The sequence below is a fragment of the Alligator mississippiensis genome, chromosome 6 (assembly GCF_030867095.1).
Source record: "Alligator mississippiensis isolate rAllMis1 chromosome 6, rAllMis1, whole genome shotgun sequence".
Taxonomy (NCBI): domain Eukaryota; kingdom Metazoa; phylum Chordata; order Crocodylia; family Alligatoridae; genus Alligator; species Alligator mississippiensis.
In genome coordinates this window covers 69314837-69337275 of record NC_081829.1, presented here as the reverse complement: position 1 = coordinate 69337275, position 22439 = coordinate 69314837, and the positions used below count along the sequence as shown (strand labels likewise).

Below are 22439 nucleotides of genomic sequence, written 5' to 3'. Positions count from 1 at the left end.
AAAAAGTAGAGAGCATGGGGATAGAAACATAATAATGTCATTAGTTTCCCTATAGAACAACAGGAACGTTGCAGCATTGCATTAGTGCCTGCAAGCCAGAAAGGTTCATTGTCCAATCTGAAAGAAATGCAAAATTAAATAATCAGTATTTATGATTAAAATAAAAACAGTTTTTAAAATTCTCTCATTTTTGCTACTTGAGGGATTGTTCATAACACTGCAAAAGATACTTGTTATGTATTCTGGCATTGTTCCTTTAATCCTCTCTCTAATTTCCTTCCACTTCTATTTTAAGGCAGTGTCACAATAAAAATGTGAGAGATTTCTCTTTTCTTTTCCAACAGTACTCCCTAAGTCTCTCTTGAAAATCCCAGATGTAGCTCAAGCAATACTGAGATCCTACTACTTACTTTCCTCATTTGCTTTTATGTTCAGCACCATAAAAGAAAAAAATTGTCCTTTTGTAGAACTACCAAATATGATTTATTTAACTTATTTTTTGATAATGCTAGTGGAAACATGAAAAAATTCCTTTATTTGGTAGATTTCAGGTGTTGAACTTTAATGTTAACTGTGTTTTTTATTTTCTTCTAAATAAATGTTTTGTCATACATTTGTAATAGGTCTAGAAAAGTTTTAAAAATGTGGCAGTTTATGGATCAGTCTGATATTGAAATCATGCGGAGTCTGAAAGATGCTATGGCACAACATGAATCATCTTCTGAATACAGGAAAGTGGTAAATCGGGCTCTGAATATTCCAGGCTGTAAAGTCGTTCCCTTCTGTGGTGTATTTTTAAAGGAGCTTTGTGAAGTTCTGGATGGAGCAGCAAGTCTCATCAGACTTTGTCCACAGTATAATTCCCAGGATGAAACATTAGAGGTAAAATGTTAAGGAGTAGTATTGATGTTCTATCATAGGTTCATGTTGGTATGCAGCAAATGAGGCTTCCTATCAAATTGTAGATGACTGTGAATGTATTGTATAATTCTAATTGCAGATAGAGTTTACTGACTCTTTTTCTCAGTGTAGTTGAAAAAATTTCCACTTAACTCAGTTGAAGTCACTTAGGACCTTAAAAGCACAATTTAGAACCCTAGTGGATGAGGCCCTTATGTATGAACATTCTATGCAGTCTTTTTGCTTTCTTTCAAATAAGACATTCCTCTTACATTAAGGCTGAAACTTTCAATGAATCTAAGGGAACTGTTATTATTATTTGTACTAGCAAATTGCCTGTCAAGAATGATGGGCAGGCAGGGACACAGGCCCATGTCTGGTCCCCCCCGCTTAGGGTCCAGGTCCAGGTCCAGGACTGTTCCCTCTGCCCTCCAGTTCAGGTCCAGGCCCACTTTGGGTCCAGACCTGTTTCTCCTTCAACCCCCACTGGTTTGGGTCCTTGCCCATTCCCCCCTCCCCCTGCCAGTCTGGGTCTGAGCTTGTTCCCCCCCACCTCAACTCCGGGCCCATTCCCCCCCGTACTCCGCATTGTGCCATGCCTCTGATTGTCCCATGACCTGGCCCAGCCAGGGCCCCAGTCAACATGAATGGGGCCTCATTTGGGCCAGGTTGTGGGGCAGTCAGAGCCCAGCAGGGGTGTGGCATGGGGGAGCCAAGGAAGGGTCCATGGCCCCATGGTCTTTTCACAGGGCAGGGGCAGGCTGCAGCTGTGGGCTGTGCTCAGTCTCTGCTCTGTGCCTTGCTGCTGATGATTTAATAGCAGCACAGCACCATGTGCCTCACTGCCCGGCCCACCCCATGGCAGGATTCACATGGCACTGTACCAGTGTCAAAGCAACGGCAGTGAGGCATGGAGCAGAGGCTAAGCACAAGCTGCAGCTGAAGCTTACCCTTGCCCTGTGCACAGACCAGGGGGCCACGCCCCTCCCTCCCTTGTCATGTCACCATGCCCCTGAAGGAGCCACCAAGCTCCGATTGCCCCATGAACTGGCCTGGACAGAGCCCAGTCACCATGAACGGGGCCCCAGCTGGCCTGGGTTGTGGGGCAGTCAGAGCCCAATGGCTCTTCCAGGGTCATGAAGTGGGGATGCCAAGGGGGGGGGACATGTGCCCCTCTCCCCCAGCTCTTCCCATGTCCAGCCCCATGTGCTCCCCCACCACCACCTCCTGCTGCTCCACCCCGCGGTGCCTCCCAGGAACATGGGGGGAAGCTTGCACACGGCAGCTATAGCCTCCATCCTGTGCCACACGCTGTGCCCGCTTGGTGTCTGGCTGCATGCAACCACCCCCCACACTTCCCCTCCCCCTCCTTGGGTGGAGGCAAGTGGGGGCCAGGGAGCAGTGCAGGTGGTCAGGGTTGCGGCAGGGTGGGACGGGGTGGGGCATGCTGCCCCCTCCTCCTCTTCCCTGCCACCTCCAGCTCCCTGCCGGCTGTGGTCTGGTGGCATGCCACACCTCCTGACAACAGGTGGCAGGGAGCAGAAGGTGGCAGGGAAGGGAGTCCACACAGTATGGTGTGCTGTACCACATGGCAGCACCCCACTGCAGGAAGCTCACTGTGCCCCATGGTAGGCAGTGCCCCGCAGCAGGGAGTGCGCCACACTGCATCCCCAATCGCCTGGCCCTCGACTGCCTCTGCCTCCACCTCCTCCTGTCTGTCTGTCTGTAATGCTCTGGGTCAGCCATTCACCATCCACCCTATGGGCAGCGCATGCGCAGTTGGCCCCGAGTGTTATGGACAGACAGACTGGCAAGGCTTTTATTATATTAGAATTAACCATAGTATCTGTGATTCCTAATCAGGGACCAGAATTAAGTGTCCTATTCACATTGAAATTGGGAAATATGTGCCCCGTACTGGTAGGTTCCTTTGAAAAATCTCTAAACCTCTAATTCTCTAGGTTACTTAATACAGATTTCTCACTGTTATTGTATTAACTCTTTTGGGAATTTTAGTTTGTTTCAGATTACAATGGGCAAGATAATTTCTTGCAAAGAATAGGCCAAGATGGTTTGAATAATCCAGAAAAAGAATCAACAGCAAATAGTATCTTTCAAACTATTCGGAGCTGTAATCGCAGTTTGGAGTCTGAAGATGGAGAAGACAATTTTAGTGAAGGGAGCAACTCGAGAAAAAACTCTTTGAAGGACAAAACCCGATACCAGTAAGTTTAATATTTTACAGATTGTTGAGCTTTCTGTGTGCATTTAATCTTTTTTTTTCATATATAGTTGGTGTTCATTGAGACACATTTATGGTAACATGTAATTTATGTGTCCTTGCATTTGGCCCCTACCCAGTTATGCTTGGTAGTATGACACTTGGGATTTCTCATTCAGTTTTATTTTCCTCATGACATAATTTCTTCTAGGCAAATGTCTTTCATCTCACACATAGAGCTTTAAAAACCCACTGTTACAATGTAATTCTGATCTGTGGTCCTAGGAATAGCACCAGGCATCTCTATTATCAGAGCTTAGAACATTATATCCAGTGTGTTGGAACAGCATTCTACCCCAGACTATTGTACGTAAGCCCACTACTTTTTAAGGACATGTTCATTTGAGGCTCATAAATTATCTCAGGAAGAATTCTTAGAAGTCATTAAACACTTTGAATTTTCACACAGGATCAATTTAGTTATTTAGCACAGGTGTTTCTTTAATTATGACACATGGGAAATCTCTTCAGTGACCTGATTCCTACTTCTACTTGTGCAATGAGGGATCCAATAATAGACCAGTGTCATACTAGTTTATAGTACATTATCAACAAGCTAGTGGACATAATGGAAAGCCTGCCAAACCTTTTGGTCTTTCAGAGTGTTGCTTTGTTTTTCTAGTTATTTTTGTGTATGTCTTCACTTTGTCAAGGTGTGACCACAACTTAGGTAAACATACCTGAGGTAGCTTGGGTACAGAAAACAGTGTACCAGCAGCAGGATAAAATGCAGCACAAGCTACAAAATCCACCCAGGAAGCTAGGTGAATATTCAGACAGTGAGGTCATGCTGACTCCATCCTACTGCAGCTACACTGCTGGCAGTACTCAACAGAATTAGTTTAAAGAAACATGAGTATGTGTCTGTGAGGTGCAGAGTAGACACCTCCTTGGATGCTGAACTTGTAAAGAGAAGAGTGTTTTAAATCAGGATCAAAAGAATTTCATAGAAGTATCTTCGAATTGGAGAGAAGTCTTCTACACAATGACCAAGTGCATTTCTGGGTATCTACAGTTAATAAAGTACATAAACTGATGAAGAATGCATCTGGACATAGTAAGATGATGTTTCTCTGTCCATCAAACATTTACCCCCCAAATAAGTGTGGATCTATCATAAAGAAAGGAACTTTGGATTTTATTAAATGCTTTAGAGCAGTTTACACTAGAAATGAGTACACTAGGTGATGGTTAAAAGAGAGTGTGCTTCTGCTACAGTGCTAGAGTCACACAAGTAGTCTCATTTGCATGACAGGTAAACAGAACTACCCAGATGTTTAGAGGTATTCAAACTGGTTCAGCTGCCTATATGTAAAATCCAGTAAGTGAGCCTCAGGGAAGGAACTAATATCTTCCTGTTTTAAATGTGCTTATTACGTTTACATGCAGTTATAAATTTAATTTTAAACAAATAATCTTTGTTTCCTGAAAGCATGGTTTCTAATAGAATTATTAACATCTGGCATTGGTTCCAGTGGAGAAGCAGCTGATGCCGGAAAAGGCTGTCCCACTTCACTGTCCACTTGCATCATTTCTTAACAGCACAAGAGTGCTGTAATAATCTGCAGAAATTTTTACATGTGAAGTGCTTTCTTTCAGAAATAATTTTTCCTAGCTTATATCTAATATTTTAAAACTAGAGTTTAAATTGCAGCTCAAATCGAAAAGGAACATAGGAAGTAACTATTTTTGCTTGTAGAAAACAAGCTGGAATTCTAATATATATTATTTTTTGGCTTTATACATATATACACAGACAATTGAAGGGATTAAATTAACAAAACTGCAAAAAATTACATTAGCCATACTGAGCTAATACATGAGCTAATAATGCTCATACTGAGCTAATACATGAGCTAATAATGTATGAGCCATACATTTAGCTCATACATTAGCTAAAGTCAGTATTGAGTTAGATGGGACAACTTGCAGAAGAATGCCTTTGAATTGTTTTTTTTTCTGAAGCACATTAATTATTTTGAGGTCTCATAATCCATAGATTTCATAGATTTCATAGACATTTGGGCTGGAAGGGACCCCAGAGGATCATTGAGTCCAGTCCCCTGCCCCATGGGCAGGAAGTCAGCAGGGATCATAGGATCCCAGCAAGATAAGCATCCAGATGTGTCTAGAAGACATTCAAAGTGGGTGCTTGAACTGCCTCCGGTGGCAGTCTATTCCAAAACTTGGGGGCTTGGACAGTAAAGAAGTTCTTCCTTATGTCCAGCCTGAATCGGTCGTGGCGGAGTTTGTGACCGTTTGATCTGGTCATCCCTTGGGACGCTCTGGTGAACAGACATTCCCCCAGATCCTGATGAGCACCCCTGATAAACTTATAGGTGACCAACAGATCGCCCCTGAGCCTGCACTTTTCTAGGCTGAAGCGTCCCATGGCTCTCAGCCTCTCATCATAAGGTCTGTTTTCCTGATCTCTGGTCATGCACGTGGCTCTCCTCTGCAGTCTCTCAAGCTTCTCCACATCCTTTTTGAATTGTGGAGCCCAAAACTGGATGCAGTACTCCAGCTACGGCCTCACCTAGGCAGAGTGCAATGGGAGAATGATGTCCCAGGATTTGCTTGAGAAGGATCTATGGATGCAAGCCAGCATTTTGCTCACTTTACTAGCTGGAGCATCACATTGAAGGATCATGTTCATCTTGTGGTCAATCATGACTCCCAAGTCCCTTTCGTCTCTAGTGCTGACCAACATAGCACTGCCGAGCCTATAAGCATGCTGCAGGTTTTTCCTCACAAGGTGGAGAACCTTGAATTTTTCGGTGTTGAACACCATCAGGTTCTCATCCGCCCATTTCATGAGCCTGTCAAGATCGGCCTGGATCACCCTCCTATCCTCAGGTGTGGATGCTTTACTCCAGAGTTTGGTGTCATTGGCAAACTTGGCCAGCCCACTGCTGACACCAGTGTCCACATCATTGATGAAGATGTTAAACAGTATAGGCCCTAGGACAGAGCCTTGAGGGACCCACTGGTGACCACGCACCAAGACGATTGGCTTCCGTCAACCACCACCCTCTGGGTCCTACTGCAGAGCCAATTCCCCAGCCAGCGGATTGTTGAAGGTCAAGGTCGCAGTTAGCTAGTTTTGCCAAGAGGTGATCACGGGATACCAGATCGAAGGTTTTTTTGAAGTCAAGATATACAACATCAGTCTCTTCCCCCTTGTCCAGGTGATAGGTCACCTGGTTGTAAAAGGAAATGAGATTGGTCAAGCAAGACCTACCCACAACAAACCCATGCTGGGTATCCCTCGGGATATTGCCGTCAGCTAGTCTGTTAAGGATGGCCTCTTTGATAATCTTTTCCAAGACCTTCCCCAGGATAGAGGTCAGGCTGATGGGTCTGTAGTTTGCCAGATCTACTTTCCTCCCTTTCTTGAAGATAGGCACCACATTGGCCTTCTTCCAATCTTCGGGCACTTCACCAGAGCTCCAGGAGTTCTCAAAGTTCCATGCCAGGGGCTGAGCTATGATGCTTGCCAGCTCCTTGAGTACCCTTGGGTGTAAACCGTCAGGGCCAGCTGACTTGAGGGTGTCCAGCCTGTCAAGGTGTTCCTTCACAAGGTCAGCTTCGATGGAGGGCAAGGAATCTCCCTCACCTGGGCCTCCCTGACCCACAGTGGGCAGGGGCGTCCCATGGGACTGGTGAAAAACTGACGCAAAGTACCCATTTAACAAGTTTGCTTTTTCATGGCCATCAGTTGTCGGTTGTCCCATCTGGTTTAGCGGGGGTCCAACGTTGCCCTTGATTTTCCTCCAGCTCCCCACATAGCTAAAAAAGGACTTTTTATTGTCCTTAATATTTATAGCCAGTTGGAGTTTCATCGCAGCCTTGGCTTTCCTGGTTTGCTCTCTGCAGGTCTGGACAGAGCAGAGTATTCCCCTTTGGTGGTGGTTCCAGTCCTCCATCCTTTGTAGGTCTTCCTTTTACAACACAGGAGGTCTGCCAGTTCCCTGGAGAGCCAAGGGGGCTGCTGTGCCCTTTTGCTGCCTTTCCTCCGAGACAGGATGGACTTTGCTTGCGCATCCAGGATTGCTTCCTTGAGGAGCAACCACTCATCCTGAACTCTCCTCTCCTTTGGGTTGTGGCCCTTTAGGACCTCACTGACAAACCTCCTTAGCTTGTTAAAGTCAGCTTTCCTGAAGTCAGGGACTTCTGTATTACTGACTGACTTGCCAGTTTTACGGCAGATGGTGAAGGTGATCAGCTCATGGTCACTGTCACCCAGCTTCCCTTCGACCATTAGGTCGCTGATTAAGTTGTCCCCGGTTGCCAGTACGAGGTCAAGCAATGTCTTACCTCTCATCGGCCCATAGACTTCTTGCGTCAGATAGAGGTCATCCTCGTATTGGCACAAGAGAAAGTTTTGCGACCGCTTGGATTTGGCTGAGCGCTCCTCCCACGTCTGGGTAGTTAAAATCTCCCATGAGAATCATGCACTGGGAGTGCACGGCCTCAGCTAATTCCCTGCCAAACTCCTGGTCAAGTTCTTGACCCTGGGTAGGGGGTCTATAGTAGACTCCCACCATAGTATACCTTGTGCCGTGTTCCCCACGGATTTTAACCCAGAGGGTCTCAAGTCGCCCACTGTGGGTGCCCCTGTCAGCTTGCAGGGATGGGTAGCTTTCCTTGACATAAAGAGCTACACCTCTGCCCCTTTTGTCCACTCGATCCCTCCTGTACAGCGTATAGCCATCTATACCCATGGTCCAGTCATGGGTGGAGTCCCACCAGGTCTCTATTATCCCTATGACATCATAGTTATTTGCGTTTAGCAGGAGGACAAGTTCCTCCTGTTTATTCCCCAAGCTCCTGGCATTTGCGTATAGGCACGCAAGTGTCCCCTTGGGGGCCCTTGACTTGCCTACAGATTGTTCCAGGGCTGGGGCAGGGGTGGGATCCCTTAAATACCTTGACCTGCTGGCTTTGCAAGAGTTGCTCAGCGGGCCAGCAGTGGCAGTAGTCCTACCATCCCCCGGCAGGCTTAGTTTAAAGCCCGGTGGAGCAGATCAGCCAGTCTGGCTCAGAAGAGACTCCTCCCCAGCAGAGAGAGGTGGAGGCCATCCCTTCCCAGCAGCTCGCTGCCTCTCTCACCAAAGAGTGAACTGTGGTCATGGAAGCCAAAGCCTTCTTGATGACACCATCACCTCAGTCTTTGGTTGACTACCTGGATCCTCCTCTCCCTCCTCAGCCCATAGCCCAAGACAGGGAGGATCGACGAAAACATGACCTTCACCCCCAGACCCTTAAGCCCCACTCCCAAATCCCTGTAGTGCCTCATGACCCAGCTGGGAGGGTTCCAAGCTGTGTCATTGGTGCCCACATGGATAAGAAGCATGGGATAGTGGTCAGTGGGCTGGAGGAGTTTAGGGATCTTCTCTGCAATGTCTCGAATGCGGGCTCCCGGAAAGCAGCAAACTTCCTGGGCTAAGGGGTCAGGGTGGCAGATTACCCCCTCAGTCCCCCTCAGGATGGAGTCCCCCATGACAAACACTTTGTGTTTTGTCTTGGAGAGAGCGGGGGTGGTAGCTACAGTAGCGCCTGTGTTGCCTGCAAGAGCTGGCAACTCAGCAGGCTCTGCTAGGGCTACAAGAGGTCTGTACCTGTTGCAAAGCTCCAGTGGGGTGGGGGCCTTGGTGCAGTAGACCTTGGGGCCCTTGACCACCTTGGTCCAGCCCCTGGGCTGGACAGAATGGGAGGTCCCTGAGTCCTCCCTTGTCCTGGAGGGAAACCGTGGTCTGCCCTCTGCCTCCTGGGGGAGAAGGGAGTCTGGCTGTAGGAGTCGATCTCCTGCTCACAGTTCCTGATGGCACGCAGTCTCTGGACTGCAGCCTGGAGCTCCTCCAGATGGTGCACCAGAGACCCCAGTAGGAAGCAGACCCCACAAGGGGAGGTGGCCATGCTCCTGGACCCCAGAGCCTGAAAAAGTGACAGGCAGCCCCCGCAGCCAAGAGTCAGAGGTTCCATCTGTGTGAAGCCCAGAACCATGGGCTATGTCTGGGGGGCAGACTCTGAGGTGCCGGGGTGGGGGCTGCAGACCCTTCAGGGACCCTCGGGGTGCGGCACATGCCCATCTGCATCATGCCGCTGGTGGGCTGGCTACGGCTGGGACTGGCTTCCCTAGGAGGGCTCACAGGTAGGGCCGCGGGCCCTCCCACTTGCCCTCCTGTTCAAACTCCCACGCTAACTCGTGCGTCGGGCCTAAGAGCATGCCTGTTTGACTGTGCTCAACTATGCACATATGTATTAATACACCTTATGGTGTATGTTCTTAAGTTCTACATCTTATGAAAATATATACATTGATGCATTGTTTCATTGATAGCCCTGGTGGTGGTTCTCACTTGTTCTTCTAAAGAGCTTACCTCTGACTCTTCTCTGGGGGATCTCTTAAACCAACTCTTTTCCCTTGTGGTTTCAAAACTTTCCTTATAAATACAGTTCACCCTACAACTTGTCCTGTTTCCTCTTCACTCGTTATCATCAAAATCACCCTAACACAGGGGCAGGCAAAATATAGCCTGATGGTGAGAGACTCCCTGTGGCTTGTGGTCCGTGTGCCATTGAGCTGGGTGGACTCCGTGCCTCCACGTGTGGCTCCCCAGTGAAGTGCTGGAAGCCTCATGTGGAGACATGGAGCCAGCCCAGCCCAGTGGCTCACAGCTCCAGCTGAGTCCCAGGAGCTGTACATGGTGGCATGAAGCAAGCCTGGTTCAGCCTGAATGTACACGATGGCTGCCTGGGCCAGGCGGACTCCGCGTCACCATGTGCAGTTCCAGGACCTCAGCTGGAGCCACAGTGGGCCTCTGCCCAGTGTGGGCCATGAGCACCCCAAGGGCCTGCGGCCTGCTGCTTCACTGCCATCAGCAGGGGATGTGCACTATGAGGGGGGCATGTAGCAGGGGGGGCCCACACCCATCCACACAATCTCCCACACCCCTCACAGATGTCCCCCCAAACCTCACACCACCCACAAATTCCAAACACACACCTTCCCCACAAACCCCACATACACTCCCACCCTCACATCTCCCCCCATACTCCCACACTGCCACACTCAGCCCCCGCACACACAGGCACTGCCACAAACCCCACACCCCCCAACCCCACCCACTCCCAACCCTACACCCACACCTCCCCACAAACCCCACACCCACCCACACACACACCTGACAAATCCCATCTCCCCAGGAGTTTTTGGACATGCCAAGTAAATGTTAAGGATTCATTTTTATTATAGCATCTTTTGTAAGTGATAAAGCAGGCTCAAATAAGTATCAAGACATAAAATTGCTGTTCCAATATAATACCTTGTTTGCTCCTCTGATGGATATTTTTCCACCATAAAATGATTCCATATTTCAGACATACAAAAAACTAGAACTCTTGGTTCCAAATGATACCTTTTATTAGACCAACTGGAAAATGGCAAGAAAACTGTCCTTTTCTGCAAGCTTTTGGAATCAAAGTCCCTTCGTCAGGCTCTGGGAAAAGTGTAGATGGTACAAGATGGTAAAAAGTCCCCATAGGTAGGAAATAAACTTCATTTTATTGAGGGAGCTCCCTCTGTGCAAAAATGAGTTTTATTTCCTACCTATGGGGACTTTTTACCATCTTGTACCATCTACACTTTTCCCAGAGCCTGACGAAGGGACTTTGATTCCAAAAGCTTGCAGAAAAGGACAGTTTTCTTGCCATTTTCCAGTTGGTCTAATAAAAGGTATCATTTGGAACCAAGAGTTCTAGTTTTTTGTATGTCTTTTTGTCTCGGACCAACACGGCTATCAAGTACACCCCTTCTATATTTCAGAGCATTTCAAACTTGTGACATTGATATGTTTTCAAAATCCAACTAAATCAGAACAAATTCAAATGGAATCTCATTTTGATTTCTTATTTAATTAACTCATGCAAAACAACATATAGCAATGAGGATCTGTAAAATATGCCTAGCATTAGAGAAGGAAAATTACAAATTCACTTCTAATTATGGTTCCTTGAAAGTGTTACAGCTTCTAGGATCACATTCCCTTGTGAATTCCACAGCAAGAATGGGAATTTCAAAGTCTTAGAATTACATTGATTCTGCATGAAGAAAATCCTCTTCCCCTTAGGGGTCTGATAAAATAGAAATACTCTTCCAAGGCTTGTTAACAAACCTGTTCATGACCAGGTTCTGAACTTTGCTGCATTATTTCTATAGTTCAGTCCCATCTGCACCTTCAAACTATCCCAATTAGAGTTTTTCCTTCTCATGTGTTGCTTCCTTGCATTATGTTCTAACCTCTCCTTTTATCCTTTTTCATTCCTAATGCTACTCAGTACAACTCATGTAAATAAAGGTTCTGAGTCAAACTGAGTTCTGTAAGTTTGTTCTGAGAACTTCCTAGCTATATTGTTTCTGCTAGCTGTTGTCATAGAGGAAATGTGTATGTGTGTCTAAGACAGCATTTCACGTGGCTATTTCCTGTAAATCGGAACCCTTCCTATTCTATTAAATGTGACTTGAGGCCTGAATAAAGGTCTGCTAGTCTTGTCTATTATGGGCCACTCTCTTGTTAAATCTGGAAAATATTTTTTAGTTTATGTATAGAGGTTTGTTTTTTTAATGTGAAAGTGTTAATCTAGTATGGTGTTGGTAAATACTTTAATATACAGATATTGGGTAAGGTGTATTGAAACCATTCCCAATTTATACTAGCTGAAGATCTGAGCTTAGCTTTTTTTTGTTGCTTTTTTACATCTATTACTGCTATACTAAAATGCACTAAATTGTATTAATTACATCTGTACACACCCACCAAATGCTTTCAGATGTGGAAAAAAAAACCCAAAACAGCACTTAACTTTCAGCTTGGCGCACCACTGCACCAAGCGCAGCGCATGCCCAGAAGAGGAATCAGGTCAGTTTGACCCAGCTTGCCTCGTGTCTATATAGCTCAGTTTTTCCCCAACATCTGTCAGCACTCATGTAGATGTTTTAAGTTGATTGAAGAAGTTCCTGAAGGGAGGAGCTTTTGTGTATGTGCATTCTGTTTCCATAAACCAAATTTGTTAATTTAAAGCTTGCAGCACTGCAGTTGCTAAGTGCTAAAAAAAATAAACATTTTTATACTGGTACCTACAAATTCTCAGGTTCAAAATGCATGTTATTTATATAGTGTTTTACACTTCTAGAAAGAAAATATTAAATATTTAATCTCACAACACCCTTGTGAGAAAGGGATATATTTTTGCTGCTATTTGTAATGATAATAAGACTCAAACAGGTTAAGTAACTAACACAAGTTCAGAGTCATTCAGAAACAAGCATTCCTGTCTCTTTAAGTCCCAATACAAGTTATGTATTATAAATTACTTTTAATGCTTATTTATATATTGTTTTCTTTAATGTGTGGGGATAAACCTGGAAAAAATAATTAATATTAATAATATTGTTAACATACACTTTCATGTCCTATCTGTATTACTTTTAGATCAGTTATAAGAATATATATATTAATTGATTAGTTTGTGCAAACTTACAATAAATAATATATAGATATAATGTATATATTACATATATAATATTGTGAAAGCTTCTGAGTACAGAAACAGTAGTGTCCCCAAACAGTACAGTACTGTTCATCTTCTTTTGAAACTAAACTGTAGTAGAATAGGTATTAATCAGCAATTAATACATCAGCACACATGAGATGCTTCACTACATATACAGTATTTGTACAAGATCTTGACAATGTAAGTACTGTATTCTACTTCATGTGCAGGTTTATAATTGGAGATATCTCAGATTCAGAAAGTGACATTTTTGAGCAACTGAAAGAGTGGGAAACTAATACAACTGAAGAGCAGCAGAAAGCATTCAGCCATGGAATAGAGCTTATTCCCTGGTATGTGTTATCAATCAGAGCCGATGTCCATCAGTTCATGCTACAAGGGGCAACTGTCATACATTATGACCAGGAGACACATCTCTCAGCTCGCTGTTTTCTTCAGCTTCAGCCTGACAATAGTACTTTGACCTGGATAAAACCCACCACAGCTTGTCCTGCAAATACCAAGGCAAAACTGGGCATTCCAGTTAGCACTGCAGAGCTTGGTAAATTCCAGTTTCTTGGCAATACTGGATTAAATGCACTGGTAGAAGGTTCCCTGGACATGTTTTTAATAAAGGCTGTGTACATGGGACATCCTGGCATTGATATGCACACTATGTGTGTTCAGAATAAACTTTGTGGTATGTCCCTTGAAGAGAATGGCGTAACACTTCTGTATGGACTTCAGACTACTGATAATAAGTTGCTGCACTTTGTGGCTCCCAAATATACTGCCAAGATACTATATGATGGATTGCTGGAATTAACAAAAGCTGTAAGAAAAATGAGGAAATTTCCTGATCAGAGATTGCAGTGGCTACGGAAACAGTATGTCAGCCTTTACCAGGTAAAATGTATTGTGATAACTAAATGGAAGCTTCTATGATCCAACAGTCTGTCAATATGCATATTAGTATTTGTTACAGGTGGTTTAAGACTAAAGACAAAAGACCTGATTTTGTGTTATGTAACACCGATGAAGTTGGCATTGTCACAGTAGCATAAAGCTAATGTAATTAAATGGAAAATGTAACTTTTGATATTATATTTCTTCAAAGGTTTCAGCTGGTATGTTTTTGGCACTCTAAAATTATATATATGATTAGGCCACCAGGGTTAGTATTCAGCTAAACACAAAACAATGTCCATACATACACAGGACCTGAAATACTGAGCAGTGAGAGGTAGGGGAAAAATAATAATAAGTAAAAGAGTTTACTAATAACTAATTATATTTAGTAATTATTAATCATTACTAACTTATAAAAATGGATTATATTTGTACAATCAATAAAAGTTGCCTTTCTATTATGTACTGTCTTTCATTACTTCATAGTACCTACACCAAAAAAAATGTTTGGGCTCTTTGATAGTGATTTATCTAGCCTTTGTTTTATAACATTGAGAATTTTTGTAGGAGGATGGCAGGTTTGAAGGCCCAACCTTGGCCCAAGCTGTAGAGCTGTTTGGAGGTAGGCGCTGGAGTGCAAGAAACACAAGTACAGGACTTACAAAAAGCACTGAGAAACCCAATATGCAGAGAAACAACACTCTGGGGATAACCACAGCAAAGAAAAAGAAGAAAGTACTCATGAGGGTAGAATAATTTATTATTCATATATCAATCTTGTTGCTTAAATATTTTAAACTTTTTATCTGTATAATTATTGTATGGCTAACCATGTATTCTGAACCAGATAAAAAAGTGCAATGCTATAAATGTAAAACTTTAATTTCAAGTTATGCTCCTTGACATTGTACCAAAAGATTTCAAACAGGTTGTGCCCCTCTGTACTAGCTACTGCCCAAGACCTTGGAATAACCTTTGTTAGGAAAAACAAGCTATTCCTAAATAAATACTATCTCAGCATAAAAAAATAAATAATAAAATGATGGTGGTGATGATGATGATGATGACTAGTGAATAGGTAACATGCAAGGCCTATAGACAAGCTCTCTGGAGTTTGCATGCACTTTTCTCTTGTTCTGACAGGGGCATAGAAATTTCCCTAGCCACTGTCCTTTCTTCCTGGACACAAATGCTTACACCAATTGCCTGGAGAAGTGATTGTATAAGAACTTCTGTGGCAGTACTATACTATTTAATTATTCTTTTTTAGGGAAGAGAAGTCCTCAAAATCCATCCTTTTCAGCTCTTCTTTGTGCTGGTAGAATAGTACAAAACCAAATAGACCACTCCAGACAATTATGGTTGTTATGTGATGTTGCATTGTGGTGACATTTAGTATTCCTACACTCCTTTATGTAACCTTGATGATAGTTAAATGATCTTTTTTCTCCGGGAATAGTTTCACTTAAGATGCAACCGTTGGCATTACAGTAGTCATTACTAGTATTTACCTGATTCAGGTCTCACCTTTATAATTCTTAAAAATGATTTGGATAAAATTTGTAACACTTTTAAGATATTTATCATGGTGTTGGCTGTTTCCAGGGTGAAAGTGGAGATGCCACAGATGATGAGATGGCAACTCGTAAGACAAAAAGTTATAAAGAATATCGTAATAGAAGTGGTTCGGATCCTCAAGACATTGAAGAGCAAGAAGAATTAGGTAATGAATATGGGCGAATTAATAGAGATTTTTAAGGTTTTGTTTTAATTTTTTTTGATACAGAAATTACCCTGGCAGCCAAGGGTTCCCCACCCCCCGCCCCCCCCCTCAACCCATCAGCAGAGAAGTACCCGCTTCACTGGGTTACAGAGTCACATTGTATAAATATTGCAATAATATACAATATCATTATGAACTTTATAGGCATTTTTACACATGCTCCTGGATGCAGTGCTGGGCGCTTTAATTAGTGAGCCACGCTAATGAAAAACGTATGCACATCACGTGTATCAGCATCCCTGCACTGAAAAAATGTCGGTAGGGCACTTTGAACTAAAGCTCATCAAACATGTTTTATTTCAAAGCACCACACCACCATTTTTTCAGCATGGGGACACGTGGGGTTGCTGATACACATGATACAGAAGGCTGCTGGAGTGCATCAATTTCCATGCTGACACACTGGATTTCCAACACATTTGAGCAGTCTCCCCACACATCTGTAGGAGCCCTATGCTGCTAACAAAATCAAATACTCATGCAAATGCAGTTCAACATATATATTTTGAGTGGTACAGAACAGATACAGAAATGTTTTAGAGTTGGTTTAAGTTATGTTGTTGGCTGGGAAAAGCCTTGTCATTATGTAGACAGAAGCGATGCTAATAATGGAAAATATTATTTTCCTTCTTAGATCAAAATATCATGATTAATGCCTCTACCTCTAACACACTGCCCTCTAGAAGAGCTCAGTCCCTGACTGCATCTGGATCTCCTAACTTAGTAATTGCAGCACCTTCACCAGTGAGACCAGTTTCCTCTCCTGTAATGTCATCTGCAAGCAAGAGTCAGTCTAGGTAGGCACAACTCTACTTATAAAAAATCAAATGATTGGTTTACAATTGTGTTTGAGTGTATTCTTCTCCCTTTTCATGAAGAACTGCAAAGGGAGGTGACATTTGCACAAACCTGTGTCAGAAATCAGTAAACTGCAATGTATCATCCTCTTTGATAGGCATGCCAAATACATGGTTTAGAACATCACAACATGGCTAAGCTAAAATGCCTTGATCTGTAGAAAAATCACAGAGGAGAAGGCTGCAGTGAGTCAACCTATTACAAAATGTGGGTTGGGAAGGTGTTTGAGAGCAACGTAATCATGGAACCTACCTTCTCTAATTCTTTGATATTCTAAACCAGCACAGATATAATTACAAATGTCTTGCATGTATGGGGAGTCAACAGAAATGTTTTAACTGTGTAAAGGGGTTTGTATGTTGCTATGCACAAGTTATTTCTGCCTTGAAGAACTGAATTTGCCTTAAGATTTCTGGTGATAGTTGTTATTTTTTTTTTTTTTTGCCAATGGAGTGATGATAGGGATATGTTTTGAAACCTTTCTTTTTCCACAGACTTCTCCCCCCATGACCTATGTTGCTATTCAGTCCTTTTTACATGCAGCAGGTCAGGCATATGATTATGACATGGTATTGTGCAACAATTCTATTATTAATAATATAATAGTAATTTGGCATGTAGCCCCAGAGTACAATTTACAGTGCTGTGTGGGCTACTTCCTACACAGGAAACAGTATATTTGTTTCCACATGGCACTTCAGGCAAGCTAACTAGCACAAAGGCTAGGTAATTGCCAGTGTCTTTCCACAGCGTTTATTAGCTCATCTGCAGTGCCGTGTGGATGCTTACAGTTTAAGTGAAGACCTTGTTTGGAACAGCAGCGTGTACATAAGATCACTGCTGCTATGCATGGTAAATTTAGTGTGTGAATAAGTCATGTCCAGGGGAGCCTTCCAATCTAAATTAGACAGATAAGGTAATGAATAATGTGGTTGGGGATGATAGAGAAGGAGGGAGAGATAACAATAAGCAATGAGAAGGAATTATTGCAATTGGTGCAACTTTATATTTAAAGAAAAACAGCTTGTATATTTATCTTATATTGTGTATTTCTTAGGGTTTTTAACATTTTCTTAAATGGTCTGGAGTAACAGTGAGGGTAGGTTACAGTGTTGCAGTCAAGTATCTGTAGCTGCTTTTCCTTTGTCCTTTTCTAAAGCCCTTATTGTGCCCTTTACTTACAGTTCTTCACCTCATCGTGCAAGATTAATGGGTGTATATGTCATAAAAGATTCATCTCCATTACATGGCATTCAACTTATATTTTTAAAAGACTGTAACAATTTTAGTTCACAGAAAACTGAGGAAGCATCACAGATTGATACTCAAGAGATACATCTACATGTGATCTTTACTGTGCAGTAGACAAATTTGCTGCTCAGAAAAGCATTGCTGTCTACACGTGCATGGAAATTAGACTGGTAGACTAATTTACTGCACTGTTGGATAGTCCTGTCAGATACAAGTACTATCTGGCAGCAGAGTAAATTACTGCGCTTAAACATAGTGTAGACAGTGACATCTGGATTGGTTTACTCTGGCTCAGATTGCACCAGAGTTTATTCAGTTGCATTAGTTGCACATGTAGAAGCACCTAAGTGGTGGCTTATCAGTTTTAAAAATTGGTATTTTCTTTAATTCACCATAATATTTGTTGTTCCCTAACTGTACATCCCTGAAATTCTGAATTATTCCAAAATAGCATTAACATGGTACGGTTACAAAAAATGTGCAGAACCCATATTGAATTTTTAACATAGTTTTTCACAATTCCATTCTTATTTTAGACTAAATCCCGAGGATCTATAACCCCCCGTGACTGTAGTGGGGGTTGCAACTGTTCAGTAGGTTTTCAAAATGTATTAAGATTTGGGGTAAGATTATGTGCTGTGCCTCCAATAGGCTTATCTTAGAACTCACAGCCCAGGAGAAGTTGCTATAGTGTCTTTAAATCATTCCAATCTTGGGCTGTTCTAGGAGGTATAGAGGCCTAGGGAATTTCATAGATTTCATAGACATTAGAGCTGGAAGGGACCTTGGAAGATCATCGAGTCCAGCCCCCCGCCCAAAGGGCAGGAAGTCAGTTGTGGTCATAGGATCCCAGCAAGATAAGCATCCAATACAGTAGATAGCTACAGAGATCTCTCTGAGTTCTAGCAGCCTTTTCCCTGGCTGTCTTAAATGCTGCAGAACTGTCTAGAATACCTGGAGTGCTGCATATTATATAGGGATGTGAGAAGCAGGCAATATTCGATTCAGATTTGGATTCGGCCCAATTTGGGGGACAGTGGTTTGATTTGCTAATTTGGATCATTATCCCAATTTGATTCAGCTGAATCTGAATCTGAAGCTTTTATTTTGATTTGGAGAATCAGCGATTTGACCATAGACACAACTTTATATGTTTTTTCTACATACCTCGAGGTACCAGGTGCGGCTCATGAATGCTGAGATGGTGGGGGCAGATGGAGCATCCCAAGGGATTGCTCCCATTAAACAAGCCACTAAACTACATAAGCAAGGATTCTTTGTGATATCTTTTATTGAGCCAACTGTGTAGTTGGGAGAACTGCTGGATCAGTTTTTGGGCACCGAGTGCTCTTCTGGTGTGAGAGAGAAGCAGACACAGGCTAGCTTCCAGCTAAATGGTTAGTCCAATAAAATATCCTTTCCTCACAAAAAATCCTTGCCTTGGACATTTCCTGGACCATCATGGCTACAGCACTCCAATTGTACTACTAATCTATAGAGGTGCACTGATATATCGGTCCATACCAGATTGGCACCAATAAAAGAAAAATTGACATTATCGGCAATTGTCCTTTTTTTTCTGATGTAGCTTATAATAACACCAGTGAATGCTGCATGCATGCGTGCAGCCACAGCATGTACACAGCCAGGAATGCAGTCCATCAGCTTGGAGAGCAGTGTCTGCCCAGTAAGTCAGTGGTGGAGGGAAGGGTGTGGGGGAGAGAAGGGGAATGGGGGAGGTGGGGGCAGATCAAGGCCCTCATGGTGAAGGAGACAGTGGGGCAGGGACTGGGGCAGGCACTGCCTAGTCAGGGTGGGGCAGGGCACAGGATGGAGCTACAGGCAGCTTGTCCAGGAGGCTTAGGGGGGCAGATACCCACCACTGCATGAACCCCAGGAGAGGCATAGGGGGCATGTGCCCCCCCAGATTTGTGCTTGAGGCAGGCTCCCCACTGTAGGCTTGGAGCTAGGGGCTGTGCCAGCCTCTTCCCAGAGCAAGGGCTGGGCCGAAGCTGCTCTTGGGGTGGGGCGAGTAGTGTTGCTGGGTGGGGTGGCTATGGGGTGGGCTACAGTCACCCCAAAATTTGCTGTAGCCCCCCCTCCCAGTGCCACTGCCACTTGCCCCAAATGCAGCCCTGGCCCAGCCCCCTCATCAGGAAGAGGCTGGCACAGCCCATGGCCCCAAGTCCACAGTGAACAACCTGCCCTCACCCCATGCACCAATCCAGGGGGGCACATGCCCCCCATGCTTCCCTGGGAGTGCACACAGTAGCCGCCCCCCATGACCTCAGGATGAGCTGCCCATAGCTCCATCCCCCACCCCGCCCGACCTCCATATCCTGTCCCTGTCCTACTCCCTCCCTCACCGTGGTGGCCTCGATCTGCCCCACGCTCCTTCTCCCCCACAGACTTACTAGCTGGACGCTGCTCTCCAAGCTGCCAGTCTGCATATTGGCAATCAGATCATTATCGGCCGATATGGCTAGTTAATAATTGGCTATTAGTATCGGCTGATCAAAAGATCTTTATCGCACCCCTGCTAACCTACATAGTTACACTCCTTCTTCCCTGTTTCCTGGACTCCCTGTTCATTTTATGTTAGGCAGTTGTTTAGAAACATAGCAGGAAGAGCATACACCAACTTCAGATGCTTCCTCAGCCTGAAGAAAGGTATTTATACCCAAGTTCATCTAGTCCAACTTTCTGCTCAAAGCAGAACCAGCCCCAACTATATCATTCCAGCCAAGGCTTTGTCTAGCCAGGTCTTACTACCCTCCTAGTGAGAAAGTTATTCCTTATATATAACCTAAACTTCTCTTGCTGAAACTTGAGATCATTGCTCTTTGTTCTGTTTTCTGCCACCACTGAAAACAGTCTAGCTCCATCCTCTTTGAAACCACCCTTCAGGTAATTGAAGGATATAGGCGAGGGGCATAAATAGAAGCCTACACATAGGCTTCTACAAATGTATTTGAATCAGACCTAAATCCTTTACTGGTTCTGAATTACTATGTGTATAAATGGTTATATCTCACTTGCTAAGGATACATGTAGTACATCACCATACAATATGGCTACAGGGGTGTAGGTTGTAGCTGTGTTGGTTTAAGGACATAGACAAAGTTTCATAGTTGGTAGGGTTGGAAGGGACCTGAGCAGATCATCAAGTCTGGCCCCCTGCCATGGGAGGAAAGAGTGCTGGGGTCAAATGACCCCGGCTAGGTGATTATCTACCCTCCTTTTGAACACCCCCAGGGTAGGAGCGAGCACCACTTCCCTTGGAAGTTGGGTCCAGATCCTAGCTGCCCTGACTGTAAAGTAGTGCTTCCTGATGTCTAGCCTGAACCTACTCTCAGTCAACTTGTGGCCGTTATTCCTAACCTAAAGGTTCTTTGGGTAAATCTGATATCATTTATTAGATCAACTCAAATATTTGGAAAAATTCTTCTTAGCAAGCTTTTGGATTTAAATACCCTTCTTCAGGCTGAGAATGCATCTGCAGTTGGTGTGCGCTCTTCCTGGATGGAAAGATAGAAATAACCTCACACGGTGAGGGAGGGAATGGGACAGGGACAGGGTGCTTTCTCAGCCTGACAAATGGTATTTAATAGGGCTACGTGAAACAGCACCATTTCATTTCGACTTCGGTTTTGCCATTTCAAAGGAACATTTTTTTGTTTTGATATTCTGAAGCACTGTTCCATTTTGTTTCATCAAAACCATTTTGCTATTTTGACATGGTTTCAACGCGTTTTGACGTTTTGCCCACAGGCTATAATGGGGAATCACAAAAATGTCTATATCTTTGTCATTTCTTGCCCAATTTGGATTGTAGCCCCTTCTAAGGGCAGGACGCCTGCCAAAGTTCAAGGTGATAGGTGCAGGGGGTTCTGGGAAACTGCACCTCAAACTGTTCAAAACAAAACTCATATCACTTGTCAGCAGCAGCAGCCTGCTGTCATCCCGCATGCAGATCCAGGGGTCACGCCCCCCCAGGAGGGGTACAGAGCTGTGCCAGACTCTTCCCAGGGGGCACAGGCCCCTGCATCTGCGTGTGGAATGACAGCAGGCTGCTGCTGCTGACGGGCCAGTGCCAGCACCTGAGTCTGCCTGGTGCAGCCTGCACCGAGCTCCCAGTTTGATTCCCCAGCTCCTTGATCACTTCCTCCAGCTCTCTGATCATTTCCTCAACTCTTCCCATGCACTGCCCGGGAAGAGCTTTGGAAATGATGAGAGAGCTGGTGGAAGCAATCAGAGAGCTGGGGAATCAAACTGGGAGCTAGATGTCAATATCAGAGCAGTCCTTTCCCCCTCTTCTTCCTACCTTAGTTTCTGTTAGCTGCAAGCAAGTCGAAACATTTTGAAACTTTTGAAACATTTCAAGTGCCCTCGTTTTTTTTCAAACCTGTTTCAAAGCCAAACAGCTTCGAAACAAAACACCCATCGAGATTTTGCATAACCCTAGTATTTAAACCTGAAAGCTTGCTAGGAAGAATTTTTTCAACTATTTGAGTTGGTCTAATAAAAGATATCAGATTTACTCAAGAACCTTGTCTACAATATGGCTAGGAATGGCAAAATTACAGTGGGCGCATCTACACCTGCCCCTGTAGCACCATTGTTACCACACCATGCCAACGATGCATGGTTATTTTTAGCCACTACATCACTGTAGCAGTGCACTGTAGCAAGGGAGCATGGTGCTATGGTATCATAGCTGCAGCATCACATTTTGTGCCTGCTGACACTGCGTTACCATAGCACATTGCTACAGTGACATTGCATTTCATGTAGGCATGCCCAGTAAGTTGTAATTTACTTGTAGGTACAAGATTGTATCCAGCTTCCTTTTGATTTTTTCCCTTTCCTACCTAAGTCCCTTGGGAATCCAGAAGCTTAGTC

The 22439-nt window shown here is 44.1% G+C and overlaps 1 protein-coding gene across 2 annotated transcripts in view; it reads left to right on the top strand.

The window, feature by feature from the left end:
- The window catches only part of PLCE1 (phospholipase C epsilon 1), a 358483-nt gene that overhangs the window by 275396 nt on the left and 60648 nt on the right, over positions 1 to 22439 (top strand). For both annotated transcript variants that reach the window (XM_059729969.1, XM_019484254.2), the window contains exons 6-11: positions 624 to 882; positions 2917 to 3125; positions 12967 to 13642; positions 14213 to 14392; positions 15251 to 15368; positions 16063 to 16225. In XM_059729969.1, coding sequence (XP_059585952.1) covers positions 624 to 882; positions 2917 to 3125; positions 12967 to 13642; positions 14213 to 14392; positions 15251 to 15368; positions 16063 to 16225 — 1605 coding nt within the window. The remainder of the gene's footprint in view (positions 1 to 623; positions 883 to 2916; positions 3126 to 12966; positions 13643 to 14212; positions 14393 to 15250; positions 15369 to 16062; positions 16226 to 22439) is intronic.